At 40.7% G+C, this 21,710-nt stretch overlaps 2 protein-coding genes across 2 annotated transcripts in view; one reads left to right on the top strand and one right to left on the bottom strand.

The window, feature by feature from the left end:
- Window positions 1–21,710, top strand: part of CABCOCO1 (ciliary associated calcium binding coiled-coil 1) — a 227,785-nt gene that overhangs the window by 90,865 nt on the left and 115,210 nt on the right. The gene's annotated exons all lie outside the window — the stretch shown is intronic.
- TMEM26 (transmembrane protein 26) overlaps window positions 13,321–21,710 on the bottom strand; it is a 15,833-nt gene continuing 7,443 nt past the window's right edge. Inside the window, exons 3-6 of the mRNA XM_008933647.2 lie at window positions 18,535–18,648; window positions 17,825–18,045; window positions 16,714–16,790; window positions 13,321–14,430 (exon numbers count right to left, since the gene is read on the bottom strand). Of these exons, the coding sequence (XP_008931895.1) occupies window positions 14,015–14,430; window positions 16,714–16,790; window positions 17,825–18,045; window positions 18,535–18,648 (828 nt within the window). The 3' untranslated portion in view covers window positions 13,321–14,014. The remainder of the gene's footprint in view (window positions 14,431–16,713; window positions 16,791–17,824; window positions 18,046–18,534; window positions 18,649–21,710) is intronic.

Genomic DNA, 21,710 nt, shown 5'->3' with positions numbered 1-21,710 from the left:
CTCAGTAACATGGCCTCAATGCTTGTGACTGCTGCTTGTTCTAGAACAGATGTATTGGTCACATAATCTGACCAGTGGATGTTTAGGATTGTACTGAGACAGCGTTGATGGAAGCGTTCCCGGAGACGCAGGTGGTGGCGGTAGATGACCCATGATTCAGATCCATACAAGAGAGTAGACAACACTATGGCTTTGTAAACACTGATCTTGGTACTTTTCTTCAAGTGTTTATTATGCCACACTCTTTTGTGGAGTTTTCCAAAAGCACTGTGTGCCTTTGCCAACCTGTTGTCTATCTCCCTGTCAATCTTGCCATCCGAGGAGATGAGGCTACCAAGGTAATTAAACTGTTGGACTGATCTGAGCTCTGATTGGACAATGGTGATGTGGGGATGATGGGGGACTTCCTGAGGTGCAGGTTAATGGAGAACTTCTGTCTTCATGTGGTTAATATATGTAGCATCAAATTGTACTTTCTGTGTGTTATAATGAGGAGGTGGGGAACCTTCTTTCTTGCTTAATACCTACAAGTAGAAAAAGCATAATTGTTTAATCACCTAGCCTAAGGTAGTCACTAATATCCCCAGCATCAAAGTGCATGACTACCTGGGGATACTGCTTCAATCTCACGGTGGTACTGATGTGTGTTCAGGAAATATTAGGTCCTTTTAACAACTGATGTCTCTTCCTCTACCTGAACTATCTACCTCTAGGAAATGCACCTTGTAGACCTTCCCTGAAGTCTTTAATGAGAACATAGTTGTGTGTTCAGCCACACCCTCAGATGGTATATGAACTATTACAGCTTTTTTTGGCCTTTGAACAGACATCTCTGATTTTCTACTTCTGAACTGTGTATATCTCTACTAAGTAAAATGCTGTTAGACATAGTTACTTTGTGACCTGACAGCACATCATCAGTACCTCAGGACATCTAATTTCATTACTGTTCTCTCTGTCTTTATCTGCACCTTTGTTTCTGTGTAGTTCCCTGGAGATCATGGGAATATATCAAACCAAATAACTGTCCTTCAGGGGGAAAAACAATATTTGCAAAATATTGAACAATTTGTCTTTTGGCAAAATAATTTCTTCCTGTGTGTGAAAGGCTTGCTGAGCTTTGAGCCTTGCTGAGCATAAGGGTCCTATTTTTCTTACCATTCTCTCTTCCTAACCCGCGAGAAACTGAGTGCAGCCCAAACAGATGCTCAGTTCCATCTGTATTAGTCACAGGTCATTTCATTTTGTGTGGACAGACTGCTGTGATTAGCCACATTTAGATTTATGTGTGTGCTGAATTGAGCTGCATGGGGCAATCAGCCCCATGAATTGAGTTGCATGGGGGTTAGGTGCAAATGGTATGGTGGTTGATGTAATCTCATGTTCTGAATGAGACACTTCGCTTTTTACTGATAACTGCATTACTTTTTCATTCAGTTCACTTAGATGAAGATTGTTCACATGTTCTTTTTCTCAGACAACTAACGTTGTTGGAAACCTTTGAAAAACAATCATCGAGTCATCCTTGATACTGCATGAATCTTTGACAGTCGGCTTTAACATACAAAGAATGATACATGGAACAATACATGGAGATCCCCGTGGCTGTCAGCTCACCCAAGGGTTACCATTTCTTGCTGTAAAGAATTTGAGGAATGGCTGTGAGTTGTAACAGGTCTGTCATCCTGTCACACTCTGAAAACCTGTAAGTTGTTTCCATGTAGCACCACCTGCTGTGCTTCACACTGGATCTTCCAGCTTTCTAACAGTGAACCAAGGGGTCCATGAGACTCCCGTATTTGGCTGCCAGGCTCTCCCCCAGGGTCCCTCCCTTTTGTCACCTCGGTCTGCAAATGAAGTTCTGTGCTCAGAAATGGAGAAGATGCTGTTGCCATTGTGTACAGCCCTTCAACATGCATTCATACTGACATATATATATATATATATATGTCAGATTGGTAGATTGCTGGCTGGTAGATGCTCAGGAGAAGGAATAACAACACTTGTTTTATTTGGACTTATAGTTTATTTAACGCTGGGAGCCCAGGCCTGGACTTGGTCTTCTATGATAATAACACTGGCTGTCACACTGAAGACTGGGGATGTTAGCCCAGGTGCTAAATCCTGGTTCAGTATACTGCAAGACAAAGAAATTTTGTTAGATTAAGCTCAGTAAGTGACAGATCCATTTCTTGGAACTCAAATGAATGAAGAAATTGAGCAAAGAATCTGTAGCCTTCCAATGAGGAGTGGTCTGTTTGCACAGATGAATAATTATAAGATCAAACTCCATCAAAAACAGAGAAGTTAGAGGCTGAGACACACAACAACCTGCCCTTTATATAATTATGTATAATAATGACTGTCAGAAATGATCATTGATCTTCAATGAAACTCATGATGACCTGAACGTAAGGGGCTGCTTGATATGGTGTTGTAGCCATAGGGCAGCATAAATAGGAAACTGGCCACTAGTGACTACTTTGGAACTATGGCCTGACAGACTGGGATGATTTTAGAAGAGCCTGACTACACAACTGTGTCTGTGCTCTTCATATCCGGCCTCTATTGTCTTTCTCTCACTATGGCTGAAAATATGAATATATACAAATAGAAAATTAGATGAATCATTTAGTATTCAGGCAAGCTACAAAGCCCTAAAGAAGTTTATATCCTGTAAAAACTGGCAGAGAAAAATGGGGGCCGTAAGTTAGTTTCAAAAAAAATTCTCTGAAGTCTCTAAAATTGTGATTTAATGCAATTTTTTCTTGTTCTGCCCACAAGCCAACCTGACAGTGGGAGTTAATCACTCCTTTTTCTGATACATTTGAATGTGGTCAGAGCCCAAGGGGATGAGGCCAAAGAGATCTGCACTGTCATTACCATCTGGGATTTCAATCCTCTTTTTTATTAAGGGAATACAGAGAAGTGGGGAAAGACTGGCAGAGGTGCTGTTTTCTATTTGGGGAAAGGGTCCATCTCCCTTTGGTCAGTTCTCTGCTCCATTTTCTCATCAGTGTCTCACAGCCTCTTGTTTCAGTGGCAAGCAGCTGTTTTGGATAGACTTGTTCCACTTAAACCAGAAAGGAATCCTGCCACTGCGGTTTGTCCTTCCTGGAACTCTTTCCAAGTTCAGGCAAACCTGATGGGCTTTCTGTTTTTTTGTTCTGTGTAATGCATTGAACAGAGATAGCCTTGGATAATCCTCCTGTCATATTGTGGGAATCAGCAACAGAAAAAAGAGAGCTTCAAGTCAGTAATGATCCAACAAACACAAGCCTCGTTGTTCAACAGTTAAGTATAGAAACAGTTTCCTGATCTGGCTCCTTCCAATTCGGTTATGGGAGTTGTCATTCATCAGGCAGTCAGGCAACACAGCTGAGTTAGTGCAGCAACACATTGTACCTCCCTTTCCCCTGCCTCTATTGCTTAGTCTTCTGGTGAATTGGATCAAGGAGCTGCTAAATGCCATCAGGTGAGCCCCAGGAGGAGTAAGAGGGAAGGGAGGGGCTAGCGAACAGGCATTTGGGAGAGTAAAAGCTCTTCCTGTTGCAGGCAGGGAATTAGATTAGTTTAAGTGCTTATGTGTCTGTATGTATTCTTGGGCTCTTAGATGGGAAATGGACTGCTCTGACATGGTAAGAACATTTTCTGTTCTCCTGTGTTGGTAATGAAGTTGTGAATTCAAAAGTGGGTTATTTTGTAAAGTTTTCCTATGTCTTTGGTCAGGGTGGGCTCAGAACTATGTTAATCATAACATATATAGTCCCATAGTAAAGAAAAGGAAAGACAAAGAAGTAGTTCACAATTTGCTAAGTTGGCTGCTTTAGGAGTGTTCATTCATTTCTTGAATGCAGTAGAGAGGAAGGTCACCCCTTCTGATGTGACTTTGTTCTGCTTCTATCTGTCCTGAAGGATTATCAGCAGATTTCCCCTTTACAGGACAATTGAAAGCGAGATTATGATAAGTAGAACTGATGGAATCCTATCTATCTTTTGCAGCACTGAAGGCGTGTGGTGTGAAGAGGTGTACGTTACTCTGAGGTTGTGCAAAATTGTGCTGAAGTTGTTACAGGAATCATTTGATTGCAGTAACCCTGGGGTTAACCAAGATCTCTGCCTGCCCCACAGTAAAGTGCAAATGTGTGCCCTGTTTCTAACTCTCTAATTACACTTCTGCTCTCCCTGCTTCCCTCCCAGTGCCTGTGGTCTCCTTCCAATAGTTTTGTGTCCAAGCAAAGTACTTCCAAACAACATCTGGAATCACCTGGAATGTTACCGAGCATTTGAAAAACACATGGTCCCTCACTGTGCCCTTGAAATGTGCAGTTAGAGGGTTTAGCTGTATGTTCTTGTATGTAGCTGAATGAAACCTCCCTGTAGTGATGTCCCTTCTTCCATGTTCTTGTGACTATTCACTTCTCCTAATAAAGCAGTAACACTGGATTCCACCAGGACAAGGGTCCCTGTGCAGCATTTTCTATTCTCTTTAACTAATATTCCCATCTGTGGTGAGATGCAGTTATTCTTGGGCTTTACTCACTTTTATTTTCAGGGTTTTTTGTAGTTTGAGGTCCATCTTTCAGAAATATAAATAATAGGGGATCCCTGTCCATGCAGCTCCTTGGAGCCATGCTGTGTAGGAGCAAGGAGATGAGAGTAATCTTTCAGGACGTAGAAGAAAGGTAGAATGAAGAGAATTGACTTCTCTTGCTGCCACTATGACTCAGTAAATGACTTTTTTTTCTTTTTTTCTTTTCTTACTTGTTTTCTTTTTTAAATACTCGTAGAGGAGAGATCCTACTTTCCATTGAACTGTTAATAATGACTCATTCTAGGATAAATCTTTTCATGCTCCAATTTGAGTGAAATGTTTAACATTGTCTTTGCTTCTGCTTAGACCTATGATCTTGCAAGGTGCTTATGATAGCTGTTTTGTAAACTCCTCACCAAATAGGGAAAGTGTGGGTTATGTGTTGTGGGGTTGGGTTGTTAGTTATTCGTTTGGTTTTCTCCTTAAGAGTGTGAGGGCTGTATAAGTCTCCGGTAAGGAAGTAGTGCAAGCAGAAACAATTGTTTCTGATGACAATAAAATAACCAGTAAGGAGTCTGAAATCCATAAATAGGACACTACACAATAGAAATTAGATAATGGGAGGCTAGGGTGTACAAAATACTGAAACTGGAGAGCTCATTGTGTTTTGTAACAACAGCACATGTTTCATGCTCTGTCTTGGTTATATTATCCTGGAGATCCGAGAGTGGCTGACGTGCTTCAGACTTTTTTTTCAAGACCTAAGCATTCTATGGGGAAAATACTGTTTTTTCATGCTTCCAGGGTAATTTCTAGTTCCTGGTAGGCAGCAGTTCTCTCAGTGCAGTACAGTGAAGTTGCTCTTCTAAAAAGGTTTGGTTTTCATGTGATGTGAATAGTTGGTGCTATTGCACCCTGTTGAAACCACAGCGACAGACTCCTTAAATAGCAAAATGGAAATTTGCTGAAGTTCATTATTGGAAACACTTCCATGGAAAAGCCACTTCTCAAAAAGTAGCCTAGATGTGTTGTCAGTTCCTGTTGTGTTTCCTTACAGGCCACATTTTTTTCCATTTTCACTGCTTTAACCTTGGCTGCAGAGCTAACTAAAAGGACAACTTGCTGTAAAACGTTCTGTGTAGGATGAGTGGCATGAAGGTAGACACAGAAACATTTGGTGCAAATTTAAAATGTGATCAGCTGAAGATTTTTTTCAAAGGAGGTATCAGACTTGTCCTGGTCTCCTGATTCAAGTTAAGAGGCTTGCTGTAAGCTACTCCATCTACAGACGCAGACCTTTAAAACACAAGCCTTAAAGTTTTTCTGCATGAAATAGTGAAATCTTCCCTTCTATGTTCTTGACTAACTTCTGAACTATGATATTGGTAGCTGTATTATGTGGTATTTTCTGAGGAATTGCTCTGTGGCTTTAAGGATCTCAGTAAACCTCTGAGAGGTAAGAATAAAGACTTTTCCAAGTCTAGTTTTATGATGTTGACTGTCTCTGGGCCTGTATCCTTGTGTTTCATGCCCTCTTTCTGCAGTGGAAAAATTGATGTAGCTGGTCTATTTTAATAAGGAAATGGACTTGAAATCATCTGATGGGTGTGCTGTTGAGGTAACACAGGAGAAAACAAAGAGCCCTTTTAAACACCCTTCCTGTCCAATTGTGAGTCCTTTCAAAAGTCCTAGAAAACTGTATCCAGACATAGTGTTAATTTCAAGTGGCTAAAGGTTGGCTACTGTGATACACTGGCTGCAGGCAGAGTGTGAAGGTTGAGTGTCCTCTCCAAGAGCAGCCCTGCCTCTTAGTATGCTCCTTATGATGGTGTGTGTAGGGTAAGCTTGCTAGGTACACCTTCTAATTTAGGTTTTTCTTTTGTGCAATGTTAGAGCTTTGGATTTCTGTCTGCATGATTATACGTTACCTCAATGTTTGCTTGGCCTGTGATACACAACTATCACTTAACTTCCCAGCTTTCACAAGATTTACCGAGGTTTGTCTTTTGATGTAAGGTCTCTATTTAATTCTTCTCAGATTTCAAAGGCATTGTCCCACTTCAAAGATCTCTTTTGAACCTACATGATATTGTGGGTTATACTTATTGCTTCTTTTAATTATATTCCACCTGTGAGGGTTTTGGGGCATGTCTTTGCTACTACAGCGAGTCCCAGAGCCTTCTTATGTAGGGATTAGCGTTTCTCTGTAATGTAACTTTAGAGTCAGTAATATTTTATGAGGGAAAATACAGTTGTATCTGAATCCTATGGGAAAAGACCCACTACTTTAGTCACATTAGCTTTCAGTTCTCAGCACTGTTCATTTGGAAAAAAAGGTGTCAAAATCTAAACATGTATTTGCCAGAAATAGGCACACTTGTAACTTCTCCATGTATGTGTATGGATTATGGGAGAAGTTAATGGCTGTTTCAAAGTGTCCTGCATTTGAGTGTCCCTTTTTCTCTCATCTGAAGTTGTCCACATGCTAATTTACCCAGGCTTCTCTCCCAAAAATCTTTTTTGCTACAATCATTGGTCCATCTTCAGCAGTTGTGGTGAGCTTTAATTTGTCTCTGTGTGCAGCCATGGCATCTCTCCCTGTCAGACCTCTCAAAGGGAACTGCCCACCTCTGTAGTGTTTAGTTTTCTCCTCGGCATTTGCCACTTCCCATTTGTTCTAATATCTGAAAAGTTATAATATTTTGAGAAGAGGTGTAGGGGAAAAAAAACAACTTCAAATCATAACGTGATGGAGTTGTGATAAATATTTTATGGGAGGCATATGTACTTTCTCTGTGTATTTCATAAAGATGATTGTGATCAATTATTTTCAAAACCTTTAAAAGAACCCTGCACTTTTATTGTAGTATTCTGTATCTTGAGAGTGAAGTTTTATGCTTGTTCTGTGTAAGTGTCAGCAAGCCCTACAGGGTTATGGAATATTGTGCTGAAAGGGAATACATCCATTGTAATCAGCCCTGGTTACTACAGTGCATTGCTATCCTTTGAAACCAATATTAGTATAAATTGATAGTGGTATAAAGGAGACTACTCTCTAGCCCCATTAGTTTTAACTTTGAGGAAGGTAATCAAAATGACGTGCAATACTGAAATCTTAGTTTCATTATATATGATTTCAAATAAAGATCTGCAAAATCGCTGCTTGATTTGTTTGAATGTTTGTGGATTGTTCTCACCTGGCATCTATTAGTGTCACTTAAGAATTCCCAAACTGTCCTTTATAACCACCACTATATTTTAACTTGTTTTTTCCTTCTCACCTTTCTCAAGCCTACACACTGTACTGTAACACTGTAAAAGGTGCAAAAATTTACATAACAGAGTGGCAAGTGTATTCGTCCTTCTAGAACATACTCTACTGCAGCACAAATACCTTGTAGTGTAGAAATTGCCATAGTAACTACTCATTTCTTATTGATTAGATAGATAAAAATTCTCATAATATACAAGAAGTGTAACTTGCTGGCATATGGCTTCAGGCTACCCCTGTGGCAAATCTTACTTATGCATTCTCTCCTTTTTCTGCATGTAAGAGGTTTTTTTTAATTAATTAGTATTCCTTGGATTAGACCACAAAATAATCTTTTCTTTTCTGCCACAATGAAGCTTAAATTTCAAGTTAGACTTAATATGCAGCTCATAAGGCAGAATATTAACTTGTATTGGTTTGTTACGGGATTAGAACAACTAGATTTCACCTCAATGTGAAATCTGGAAGGAGAAGGAAAGAAGAAAGAGTTCTCTTCCCTCACTCAGGGAGAAGGCTAACCACTTCAGGGCTGACCTCTAATGAGTAAAAGACAGTATTCTAGTTTGGCAGTTGTGATAAATATCTTTGGAAGGTGCTTTTTGAACGTTCTGATTGGTTGCCTGAGAAAATGAGTCCTGTTTTTATGTTTCTCTTGTAATACTATAGGTGTAGTGCTGATCTTCAGCAGTGGCACTGTGAGTGCTGACTGAGGCAGGATTAGGGCTGCAGTGAGTTATAGTGTCTGACAGCTGTCTTGGTTCATGGACTACCATTGCTGAACATACTATTGTCTCTTGCAATCCTGAAAGATGCTCCAACAAGGCCTCTACCAAGTTTGTTGTGAAAGACAAGCTTTTTTGTGAATTCTATCAGGAGACTGTAATTGTGAAGCACTTAGATGGGATGTCAGGTAAAATTAAGCCCAACACATTCTTCAAATGTGAAGCATCAGTTTATTCAGAATAATATCAAATGAAGGAACAGCAACACTCAACCAGTTTTTTACACTGTAGATCTATTCTAACACTATTCTGGAGTCTTTTGAGGGGCAAGGGTGTTAGTTTTGATTATACCCATTCTGTACGATTATTTCAGGATACTATTAGTTAGAAGTATAGGAGACTGAAGATTTTAGAGCAACTTTTAGTTCAGCTCTTCCAAGCCACTATTACAGAAGATGCTCATGCAGACCTGCTTTACTTGGCTTGGAGGCCTTTCCCACCACCCAGAGTTAGAAATGCTGGGTTAGGGCATCACTTTTATGTTGTACCACCCTTCAATTCGTTGTCTTTACCTACAGCTGGACAGTCTTGTTTCAAACTTTGTGTGACTTCATGATAGTTTGAAAGAGATATTATTAATCCATAGGGCTACAGGAAATGATGCTGGTTTTTCAATAAGCTAGTCCTTCACAGACAGACTACCCAGGAAAAGATTCTTCTCCCTCTAGTAGGCTACAAACAAATGGAGGAAACTCTTTGGCAGCTGTAGATAGCTTTCATCTTCAACAGGAAGAGGTAGGCTTGGCTCTTCTTTATCTTTGGCCTGAATTCTTGTGTGCTTTTGTAAAGATTTTCACAGGCAGCAGTGGGAAGTGCAGTGTTTAGCATCTTTTGTCTGAGATCTTTTAGCATCTGTGTGCTGAGATCTGGAAGGTGGGCCCAGAAAACAGGCAGAAATGTGGTTGAGGAAAGAAGGGCAGTATGAGTGGATGAGGTAAGGATTTGGGTTGACGAATGAAGTTTTTTACAGTTACTTTGCTTTTATTCCTACCCCTTTATCCACCCTTAAGGGAAAAGACCTGACCCAAGTGAGCCCAAATTAGGGAAAGTTTGCACAGAGCATTTTAGGGTCACCTTCAAGACAGACTTGGGATAGCTGGAATTCCTGTCCTAGCAGCTTGCTGGAGATCACTGGAGTAGAATTGACTGTCAAGAACTCTTCCTGTGCTGGCACTAAAGGGCCAGGGAGGGTTTTCAGAACACAGCTCACATGTGGTTCTCTCATTCATGAGTATTTATTCCCTTAGGGGTCCGTACTGCTGTATGTCTCTGCTTGTGCAATGAACAATCTTGAGCAAACATCTTTGCTACTTCTGCCACTGTGACCCATTTTTATTGCCTCACCATTACAGATTAGGAATAGTCTGTTTTCTTTCTTCTCACAAGGAAGGAAAGACTTCCTTCCTCATAGAACAGTGTGAAAAAAGTGGAGAACCGAATCCCCAGATAAAGGGCCAAGGACTCTCCAACCTGCTGATTTCAAGACTTGCCTATTTTCTGTTGACACAGAACCAGAGAAACAGCCTTATGCAGTTTTAGATGCTGGTGTTCTGTTCTGATGCTCTTCTAAAAATCTTTATTTTTGAGGGGAAAGTAATAATTGAGTACATTTCATTCAACTGAGGAAATCTGCATGGAAACAATATATTCCAAGGTACTTAAAACAAATTTTTAAAAAAATCACTGTTTAGAGCTCTGAGTTTCAAGACATTTGTAACATTTAGGTATTTTTGTAAGTGTTTTAGAGACATCTGCAGAATGTTCTTATGAGCAATCTTGCAGATCGTAACAGAAATAAAAGCTGTATGTATTGGGCATTGCCAGGTGTGTGTGGATATCTAAATGCATGTACATATTTGTGTGTGTAAAATGCCTCCTGTATGCAGATGTTAAACACATCCTCTGTGGGATTGCACTGTGCATACTTGGAGGCAAAGGTTCTGCATAAAGAACAACGTATCCAGAAGTGAATGGAATTAACTGCAGTTGCTGTAGGTTTTCGAAGCAGTGGCTGCAGTCAGAATCTGGCCTAAGTAATTAACTTAAGAAGCATGGAAAGGAAAAGCAGCATGTGGAAGATATAATTAATGGGAACATATAACAGTCAGCTCTCACATAATAAATTGGCAGCTATGCCTGAGGTAACTGCCTTTTATTTGCAAAGTGCAGTTGGAATTTTTTAAAAGTAATTGCACATTTTCTTCCATTTCCACATGGTCACAGAGAACATCGTACAGTACAAATACCAACAGGAATGCAATAAAATCATCGCTGTTGTTTGTTGTTTTTCCCGCTCAGGGCTATGAGCTTATTTGAGCCAATGTCCAGAGGAAAGGAGGAACACATTTTAGCTCAGGAAAAACAAGTAGTAAAACATTTTAGTGAGGTTTAATATGGAATAATCTAAAAGGACAAGGCAGGAACAACCAGAATAAATAACAGTAAATGGTCAGATATCTATTTGTAGAACAGATTTAGTAATGTAATTCTTCTGACTCAAATGTGAATAATTGTTAAGATAAATGTTCTGAAATTCTTGCATTTTGAAGGCTTGAATTTTCCCCATCTGAAAGTTTACTGCGGCTTTTCCTGCACAGCAAATGTGACATCCTTGGGTGCACCACAGATGCTGGCAGATCTTTAAGGGAACTCATTCTACCACTTGCCTAGTGCAGAGTTCTGGAAGGCAGTGGGATGGCACAGTGGCTCTCAAACAGCCAGCTGCAAAATGCACTGCTGCATCCTCCTGCTCAGAACATTTGCAAGGGTGAGGAGGGCTTGCAGCTGGGGTTTGCTGCTTGGCCCAAAACATGCGAGCTACTAGACTTCATAATTGCCATTCCCAGGCTTCTCAGTGAAGTAGAGGGAACTGCATGTCATTCCTGCTGCTCCCTGGCATGTGTGATTCCCCTCTGCACAGAGGTTGGGAGGTAGTAGTCTACTCACCACTGAAGTGCTTTGTCAGTTTGGGTTTTCTTTTGGTTTTAAGCAATCTGATTGCCATCACTGCAATACTGGGGAGGAAAGTCCAAATCATATTGTAAGCAGGAAGGAGGATTTTGTCTGAGTGAATGGGAATGGGATCTAGTAGTAACCACCTGACACTGGAGCGAGTTCTTCTTACCATAAATCTGATTAGAAGCTTTACTGCTGTAAAATTGAACAGACTGAAGACCAGGAAATAGAGTTCTCTGTAAAATATTCCTGCTGTAACCAGTCTCTCTACTGCTGACCCCAGGGGATCTTGCATTTGCTGCAGGCTGAGCCTAGTAGGCAGTTTGTTGCTGAACTAAGCCTTTAAATAGACAGCAAGTTTAAAAAAGAACATCCTGCAATTTTTGTGCTGATGAATTTAGAATGATGTTCTAGCAAGCTCAGTACACTTCAAATTAATTAGCAGTGATCCTTTTAACAGGATAATTACTATATCAGCAAGTGGTAAACTCAAAATGAATATGAGTAGTCCCAGCTTGCATCCATAAGGAAGAGCTGTGTTGTGGTTCTACCAACTGATTCTAAATTCATCCCAGTGTGAAAGGTTTTAGACAGCACAGCTCATCATCAGAAATGTCACATTTTACCTCTAGACTTGAATTAAAATCCTTAATGAAGTTGTATTCCACTCTCCATATGTCTACATCACAATACCATGGCAAATAATGATAAGCTTTTTTAAATTTCTGGTGGAAAAAGGCCTAAAATAAGAAGAGGAGGAGGTATTGCACATTATTACTATTGTATGAATGGTAGAAAGGGCTATGAAGTACATGAGACTTCCTTCTTTATGGCTATGCATTTTCTTCTTTCCTAATGGAAGAGTCTGATCCTGCATAAAACAGTAAGAAAAACTCACAAGCATAAACAAATACTCACATCTTTGGGGTTTGGAAGTTTTAAATAGGTTCACCTTTAAAGAATAAATGTCATTGCTTCTCCGACTGTAGATAAATAAGTGTATGACTGCTGCAGTGGTGGCAGAAACACTTTTTATTCATTCCTGAAAACAGATTCTGGCTTTAGATGGCTGAGGCTTTAGAAAACAGTTTTTAATTGGGTATTTTTCATAAGGGAAATTACCTTAATTAGGTCACTTTATATGCTTTTCTGCTCTCTTTCAGAATGGATGCAGAAATTTGTGAGAATTCACACCTGTGTGAGAATTTAATTTTTAGGTGGACTTTCAAAAATCACTTCTCTTACTTTTAGCCTCTATAAACCAAGTCCAGCAAAGTCAATGGCCTTACACTGATCTCAAGTGTGCACTTGAGAGAAATTGGGACATATGTAGTTCATTCCAAATGTGAAAAGTGTAAATTAATAATTAGTAGCCATGTCTTAAAAATGGGTCTTGACACTCACCAGGCCAGGCAATCTCTCAAGTTATTTCAGGGGACCTTGTGGTGCTTTATGAAATGTGAAGTGGGTGCCTGAATCCTTTTGCTTAGATTGTCTTGTCAAACTTGAGCAGCAGTGCCATCTTCTTTCTAGTGAGATTGTATGCCTGGGTCTGGCCACTTCTAAAAAAATCATATAAAATGGAGATATTTTAAAAACTTGTCTCACCTGTAAGAACAGTGAAATCAAGAGGGAAAAAAAGTATTTACAAATATTTTGGTGAGGTTTTGTGCGTGTGTGTTCTAACTGTGCGTGTGTTCTAACTGGTAGAAATAGAAAGGCAAGCAACTCTGTAGAAAATGCCTCTAGCAAATGCAGCTGTCTCCTAATGATCCATAAGGCTGCTTTTGGTTTTCTTTTAAGGTTTAGGTTACTCAGACCATGCATATTTTAAGTGTCTTTCATATGCAGTTTCATGGTGTTGCATAGTTCTTAACTAAATCCAGCCAAGGATGAGGTAACATCTGAAGAAGGTTTTCTTAAATTTATGGAATGAACAATGTTCAGATGTCACAGTAACAGCAGACATTTGTCATCCCTCTTCACTTGCACAGTTGTTGCTGCTGAAGTTGCTCCCATACACAGTGAACATATTGTTCGTCACACTGGAGTTATAGCCCAACCATTCAAGTAGAGCTAAATGCTTTTGTACTTCCCATATGGATAGGCTTGTCTGTCTATCTGAATACATGCAAGTACATAGGTTAGCACAGTGCCACCAATGGTAATAACCAATTTTGTTAGTGCACCCAGCCTTTCTTGGTACAACCTTTCTACTACAAACTACGCCTACAAAATCCTGTGGATAATAATAATATGGAACTAGTCAAACCCCACAATATAAATGGATTAAAAAGGAAGTCCCACTCCTGTGAATTTGCTTGAGAAATTTCCCCTACAATTTAGAAGAAATTAATGTTCTCATGGTGGAAGAGGTGACTTAAGAACTCAAGGTGTGTTTGATCATAGAAACAGGCAAAGCCCTTCTGAAGAAGCTGTGGGAAATGGAACTTCTTTCAAGTCAGTAACTGCTCAGTGATCTTCTGACGGAGCTTGGGATTCCTCTTTTGGAGGAAAAGCAACCAGCTCTTTCAATTCGTTGTCGTGGTGACTGGCAGCATGAGCACGAGCCTCGTAAGGCTCACATGGGCAGCAACAGACCTCTCCTTTCCTGCTCTTCTGCAGGATGGTGGCACGGAAGTCGAACATTATCACTGCCAAACGATACAACTGTAGAGTCACAACCAAGACATTCTTAGCTGTAAAAAATACCAGCATCTGATTGAATATTCTGAAGTGGCCCATGAGGATTGAACGCACAATGAAGAAGGGCCCATCCTGTATGAAAAGGCTGACCCAGATGTTCCACAGTTCCGCGCTGTACCTGCACAGCAGCAGGCTGGGGATCCGCCTGGATGATGCACTTGGTTTGCAGCCAATATGCTGTACTAGAAGCAAAACAGTTAGGTTAAAACAACTTTGTGAAGCAAAGCCAGGGTTGGTTTAAAGGGCACTTATAAGACAGGGTACCCTGGATTATAAATGCATTCAACTGTGAACTGTGCAACATACAGCATATCCGTTTTCTGGGATTTGTTTCGGCAAAACACTCAGCTCACGTGAGGCACTTATGTGGTCCAGCAAACAGGACCAAAAACCACTTCCCCTTTTCTATCCCACAAAGATACCGGTATTTATACACTTCTAAAGCAAGAAACAGAAATAGATCACCTAATCTTTCTTCACAACTTTCCCAGACATTTCTTTGGTAAATCAACATGCTGATACATCATTCATGTATCTTTAAGAAAAAAACTACTGTGCTGAATAGGAGCAGCCTGAGCTGTTACACTTCAGCTTGTTCTGGGCTGTCTAAGACCTTGCTTTTAAAGATTCACCAGATAACCATTGCCTTTTTCATGTGTCACAGAATGAGTAAGTCCTGTTAGTGCAGAGCAGTATTGAGCACTGTGTGGTTTCTGCTTGCCATGCAAGACTTGAGCCACAGTTACTTAGTTTTCTGGGTATCAATTGCACACAACTGCTGGAACGTGCATACATGGGTTCCCCTTGGCTATAAAGGTGGTGGTGGGCTCAAATGCTCTCTGTGTTGTGGTGCCTAGAGAAGGACCATTGGGAGGGTTTGTATGGGGTCATTTTGGCTGTCTCTTACAAAAATGCGCGTAGCTTAAATAACTAACCTGTCTCTTGGACAGTGAGATTTCATTAGTTTAAAAAACATCACTACTTGTGATGCAGTAACAACTACCAAACATTTCAGCTTGCCAAAAGAATTCTATTGTTTGAGTCATTGCTGGGGAGGGGGAAAACTAGTTGAGACTCAAATGGAAAATGAACTGTAGAATGTAGAAATTTGCTGAATCCATTAGGCAAGGCTTCAGCAGCAGCTAATTTTTTAATATGTTTTTGTGCTATTGCTGTTTAATAGTCCTAACTGCATTGCTGTAGTCTAATCATAAGTGCCTAAAAATTTCTTTTACGTCATCTTGGATGCATGAGTAAACACTCTGATGCTTGAATAATAAGTACTATCTGTGCAACTGTATAGAAGTGCCTAAAATAAGCCATACCCATAATAATTTCAGAGAAAAGTGTGTTCAATAACTTAATTTCTAACTGGTAAATGTAATTAAACAAGCAGAAAAGCAACAACCAGAGGGGAAAAAAATGCACAGATTGTTTAAGTGCTGTTTGAATTTATCTGGATGGTGGTGATGTGTATGGGATGTTTTTTGGTTGGTTGAGGTTTTTTTTAAACCTGAGTGCTGTGCATCTGTAACAGAATGTATTTTACCATAACAAGAATTTCAGCTGTGATAAATCTGAAATGTGATTGCATCAGATTTTTCAGGAGGTGAGCTGCTGAGCTGAAATGCTGAAATATTTTCATAACTTTACTGTTGAAAACGAAGCCTAGTGCTGTCCATGAAGCAAAGGCTAGTGAATAAAATAATAATAAAAAATGGTCAGGAATTTTTAACTTATTATTTTAGTCATAGTGTCAACCTAGTAACTAATTTTGTGTAAGATGCTAGTGAGGATAAGCATCTTTGGGCTGCTATACCTGTGTTGCAAACTTCTAGTGACTGGAGAACAAAATGGTTGGAACAAATGAGGACTCAGACAGCTTTCATTGTTCTTCTTGGTCATTGCAAAGCCCGTTCTGCCCAGGGACAAACACCGCCCTGAGCTGACTGAATAATTGGGCCTTTTAGATTAAGGTAAGGGTGTACAGTCCCAACGTCATATGGTCCTTTAGGTTTCCTGTGAATAGGCAATTTCTCCTGGGATAATGTCCCCAGTGCTTTTGGCTGTGCTGTTCTCTGTGGTTAATAATTGCCTGCCTCTCCACAGGGTCTAGAAACCTACCCACATTGAAGACATAATATAGTAGACCAGATCTAACTTGAGAGCTCACATGGTGAAGTTTAAGGCAGCAACAGGCAACTGGAGCAATACAATATTACAATGCTTTTTCTTCTTTTTTCTGAAAGTAGAGAGTTCTATCGGGGAGATCAGAGGTTACCCAGAAACAAGCGTTTCCTTAAAAGAAACCATAATGGGCTTTCTTCAAAAGCTGTCGTTGTCATATAAATTGCTCTCTGCCAGAAGTCCTCGGTATAGCCTGTAGTGTGTGCACAGCCACAAGATGTGCCAGCGAAAACTTAAGAGCGTTTTTTCCCTTTTCTTGTCTACGTGCAAGTACTAACCTGCAAGATCAAGTGGAAACTGTAGCATACTCCAGGTCCATACAGCAAGAATTGCATTTATGAGAGCATAATTCTTCCTATGGGAGGGGGAAAAAAGTGATAACAATAAAGATGCGGTTTCCTTATGTGATAACAAAAATGTTTCCTGTTGTGTTTGGAATGTCATTTAGAGTGGTTGAGTGAAAGAGTGATTTATTAATGCATGCTCTTGAGATTAAAGACTAAGGAAAACAGAGGCACCTCTTAGTATGGAATTTTTGCTGTTCAGGCTGCATGTTGCAGCTGTGTAATTACACTAAATATCTGATGCTAACATTATAATGAAAAGCATATGGAAATAGACTCTGTGGCTCAAAGAAGAGATATCTTTACACTTGCAGTGATTACATTCTTTACATTCCTTGGAAGCCTTAAGCTTCTCTCCCAAGTGGGAGGGACCTCTTTTCCTGCTCTAAAAACTTTGCTTTGATATTAATAAAAATAAAATAGTATTTTTTTGGGAGGATGAACCTCTTCTGTGACTCTTTTCCTTTATGATGGATGTTCACAGCTCATCTCTCAGCACTGTGAGGGGGAGATGAGCTTACTTTCTCTGGGAGAGGTCACAACAGTTAAAAATTCATACCAGACTGTCACTCCCTTTCTCCTTATCTTTGAACACTTTGTCATTCTATCATGAAGAAAGCACATGTGAGATAACCAAAGAAGCAACTTGGATAATGAATCACTAAAGCAAACTCTAGTTGCTTCCTTGCCAGTTTAAACCAATTCGTTAACCTGAAGGAGGCTTACTATGTATCCAGTGTTTCAGCTCCTGTAGCCAAAAGAACTGATGCTGCATGGCAGTTCTGCTACTTGTTTGGCTCTTTGAACCTTTTATTGTGATGGATCTGACATGCTTTCTCTGCTGGCAACAGAGAAGAGCTTGTAGGACTAATAAAGCTTGTAGAACTTAAGCCTTTCACAAAGGTAAAGGCAAGAGTAGGAAAACAGAGCCTTTGAATGTAGCCTTCTGTTTTCTATGGGAAATACAGTTCACCAGTCTGAACACTGCACATTACACAAGCATCTTGCACCATGCAAGTTATTTAAATCAGCAAAAAGTCCTTACCGAACATCCTCAATGTCCAAGGTTTCACTGGCAAATTCAAGTATATCTGCTGCTGTTCCCACAAACATGAGAAGCAGCTGAGACAATTGATCCCGTGTGATTTCGACTCCAATGGGGAGAAGCCATCTCCCAACTACTAGTAGCAGTAGAAAAGTCTGGTGGAGGGCCAGTGTCCATACAGTCTCACAGATTGTAGAGAGCTGATTGACAAAGACTTTAGCCTGTTTAAAAGACAACAATGGCATACTATAACTTCAGCAGACTGACACTATAAGTACCTTCAGAGACTATTTGTCCTTGAGCCTGCTTTTTGTTCTGTTTCATATTGTATGAGAGCAAATCATTTCTATCTGGCAGGCCTAATTTGAAAAAGGCATGTTAATACAGACTTTGGATAATGAATAGCAAGTCTTTCTCTGTGTACTACTCCTCCCGTTCTCATTTTTCAGCTGAGCATTATCCTTTGCAGGATCATCACGCTGACATTTTCTAAGTTCAGTTACTGAGATCTGGAAGAGAGTTGTGGAAGAGTCTCCTCTTTACACAGATACTTGTCTTGGCAACAATAGTTAGTATGCAGCATTTTCACAATGTGCTTTTCTGAAATTAGATATATATATATTTAGTTTTACTCACTCTGCAAGAAGCTTTTCTCTCTAATTGCTCTAATTATCGTAAGATCTCCACTAGGAATAGGAAAAGTGTCCCACCGTCTGAATGATGTGGTGATCCGTTCCCTCATTTCCATGACTGCTGTCTCTGGATTGATTGAAGTCTTGGTTGCTGACATTCACCTGAACTGCCCCAGGCTCATTACCACAGTACTGTTGTGAACAAAAACATGACACATGCATAAACATCCCACACAGGGAGCAGGTGTGCTCTGTGGCTGAGTGTGTCCTGTTTTGCCGAACTGTAGAGGATTCATTTGTGAAACACCGTTGCTGTTTACAAAGGTGCTCACTCTGAATGTAATTCCCCTCTTGTTCAGAAAAGAGAAATTCCTTTTGTGAGGGCAAGAGTGATGTGTGTTGGTAGGTCCCTGAGGAAGTGTAGGGTTGTACTGCAGAAGAGGATGTAAATTCAAAGGCTGATGCAGTGGGTGACATCTCTGTGCTGCCAAGTCTGCACTCTTTGAATGTGATCTGCTTGCAGCTCTCCTGAACAGGCCACTGGGTTCCTACATGGGCTCTCTTTTGCTAAAACAGTCAAATAAGGTAAAAATTGGTCATGGTCAGTCTGATGTGTTATGTTCATGGTCAGGCTCTATATTCAAACTTGTTCTCAAAATATCTGCTCCTATTCTCTACTATCCAGAAAAAGTTTTCAGAAAATGCCATTGTTTCATTTTTCTGTGTGATTTCCCTCAAGTCTGAAATCGAGTTGGGGTAGGATATTTGGGTTGTATTCTATGCCATTTCTGTCCCTGCTGTGCCTTATTTTGTAAGGAAATTCATAAGTGTGTGAGGTGAAATACAGGAATATTTAAGAAAAATGGACCTTTATTGTTGCCTACCCCCACAGAGTAGAAAAAAGTACTGGGTACTTTCTCCAAGTACCCAGTGCCCTGGGAAACTAAATGTTGGCTAAAACATACTGTTATTCCAACTACAGTATACCAGTGGCAGGGCTATGTTGCATCTGCAGCACTGCCCTGCCCTTCTACCTTCACACCCAAGGCTGGCCCAGGAGCAACTGGGGGGTTATGGTTCCAAAATCTGTCTTCATAACAACCCCTTAACATCTCTCTTCATTGTAATAAAAGGAGGGTAATTAGATAATCAAACCATGCTGGTATTAGAGACTTTTATCCTGTCCTATTTGTGCCAGAGAACAGCAGATGATTTGCATTTCTCCATTGGGCCCCCCACCATTTTATTGCACGGGGAGTGATTTTCTGCAACAATTGGAATGTGTTTGAGTGCATACTGAGTAGCTGTGTTCAGCATAATGCCTGCAAATACAAGGGCAACGTTTCCCAGCAAATTTCAGATTCTACTTCGATACTTCACTTGGCCTCTGATAATGTTGCTCAGTATCTGAATAAATGCTGCCTCTTGCCTGACCTTGTGGTAGATAAACTTCTTGTGACTTGAAAAATCTAGAAAAAAATGTCAGTGCTCGTTGCTTTTATAATTGGTGGTAAAGACTCCTAAGATGAATGCTTATCTTATTTGGACAGTGGGTGTGAGAGTGTTGAAAGACTGACACACAGATGTGGGGGAAGATGATATTTCCATTTGGAAGAGGGAAGTCTAAAGCTCTGGCCATGGAAACAGTGAGATGGAGGGGCTGGTACTCTGCTTGGCTACAGCCTTGCAGGGCTAATCTCCCTGGGTTTGCCCTTCAGCCACAGGAGAGAGACAAAACATCTTGTGCAGAGGATATTTTTGGAAATCAAATTTAACTAGTACTCTGGAGAGACATTTATATCTGTTGCCTATAGAAAAAGCCTAAAATCTATGGAGACCAACCCGAAGTCAACCTTTCTGGATTACCTGCGCAGGCAGTGTGACACAGTTGGCCGAGGAGGCCATGACCTAAAAATATTGCATAACTGTCCTAACCACCCCAGAATATTAAGTGAATATCAACAAGTAGCCTGGGTAGGGCAAAGGGATTGCCAACTCATGGAGGAGGAGGAAGGCTGACTCCAACAGCCTTTGTTTTGTCATCGTCTGCATTTGAACTAACCCTTGCCTGGTCTGGCACAGTAGGAGGATAAGAGCCATGAACCTGTATCAAACTTCACATCCAAGTTTGGAGATTTTTTTTGATTGGTGTTTTAAAACCCTGTTGCTCAGGGATGAATTTGCTGAACTTGAGGCAGAACTCACGTAGGGCAGCCTACTTGCCACACTTGCTGTATGTGCAAGGACAGTGGAAATCCCTTTCCAAACTCTGTGCCAACATCCAGTAAGTCAGACAGGCGACTGAAGGACAGGACCGAAACAGGAGCCTGCAGCAGTTACAGTGTGTGGGTAGCAAGGTGTGTGAGTGCTGCTCTGAGCATGTGGTGTGGCTCTCCCTGGGCCACCAGCAAGCACATCCAATTATGGATCATCTCAGGGCTGATCCACATGCCCTCCATACCGGCAGAGGAGCTGCAGGGGTCAGGAGCTCGCACTGCTGGGAGGACGTGGAGGAAAGCATGCCACGGCTTACAGGGGGCTTGCAAGGAACCTCTTTTTATCTTATTCTAGTGGCACAAAGGGGCAGGAAATATCTCTAAGAAAATTAATTTGTGTTATTGGTGTCTGTCACTTTTGTGAGTATTTCCAGCTGAGAAGTGGGTTTCCATTTCAGTGCAAGGCTCCATGAACTTGGACTGAATGGCACTCCCAGGGCCAGTCCATAGCTCTTCTCAACTGTTTGCAGGTAGGAAATGGAAAATTGCATCTGCAAAAGCCAGTTGTTTAAGTAGGCTCCTTTTTTTTTCATTTAAGTATGTTCATGTCTTGTTTCAGTTTGTTCCTCTCTGAATATTTATTAAGTAGTGATTGTGAAGTGATTCACTTGAAAGTTTGGAGAAGAGCCTTTATTTTCAACATGTATATGCATGTAAATAGGACTGGTGATGCCAGGCATATTTACCTAGCAAGTTATGGATGTGCAGTGACTTAATGGGAACGTGTCGTGGTTTGAATCTTGTTTTCCCCCAGAGGCTAAAAAAAGGTGGTAGACCCCAAGGGGTGGAAACCCCTGGAAGTTTTGGAGTTCTGTCCAATGGGCGCTCCTGCGAAAATGTAAACATATCACAAACTCACCGGAAGAGATGAGTTGTAGTTGGGTTGTTGAGGAGAGGTGGCCATGTTGTGAGCCATGAGGAAGGGGCTCTGAGCCCCTTGGGCCCTCTGGGGCCCCCCAGCCCCTGGCTGGGGGCTGC

Source organism: Manacus vitellinus, unplaced genomic scaffold (assembly GCF_001715985.3).
Source record: "Manacus vitellinus isolate BGI_N305 unplaced genomic scaffold, ASM171598v3 scaffold_80_pilon, whole genome shotgun sequence".
NCBI classification, from domain to species: Eukaryota; Metazoa; Chordata; class Aves; order Passeriformes; family Pipridae; genus Manacus; species Manacus vitellinus.
Note: the sequence above shows the minus strand (reverse complement) of the source record. Positions and strands in the feature narration are given on the sequence as shown.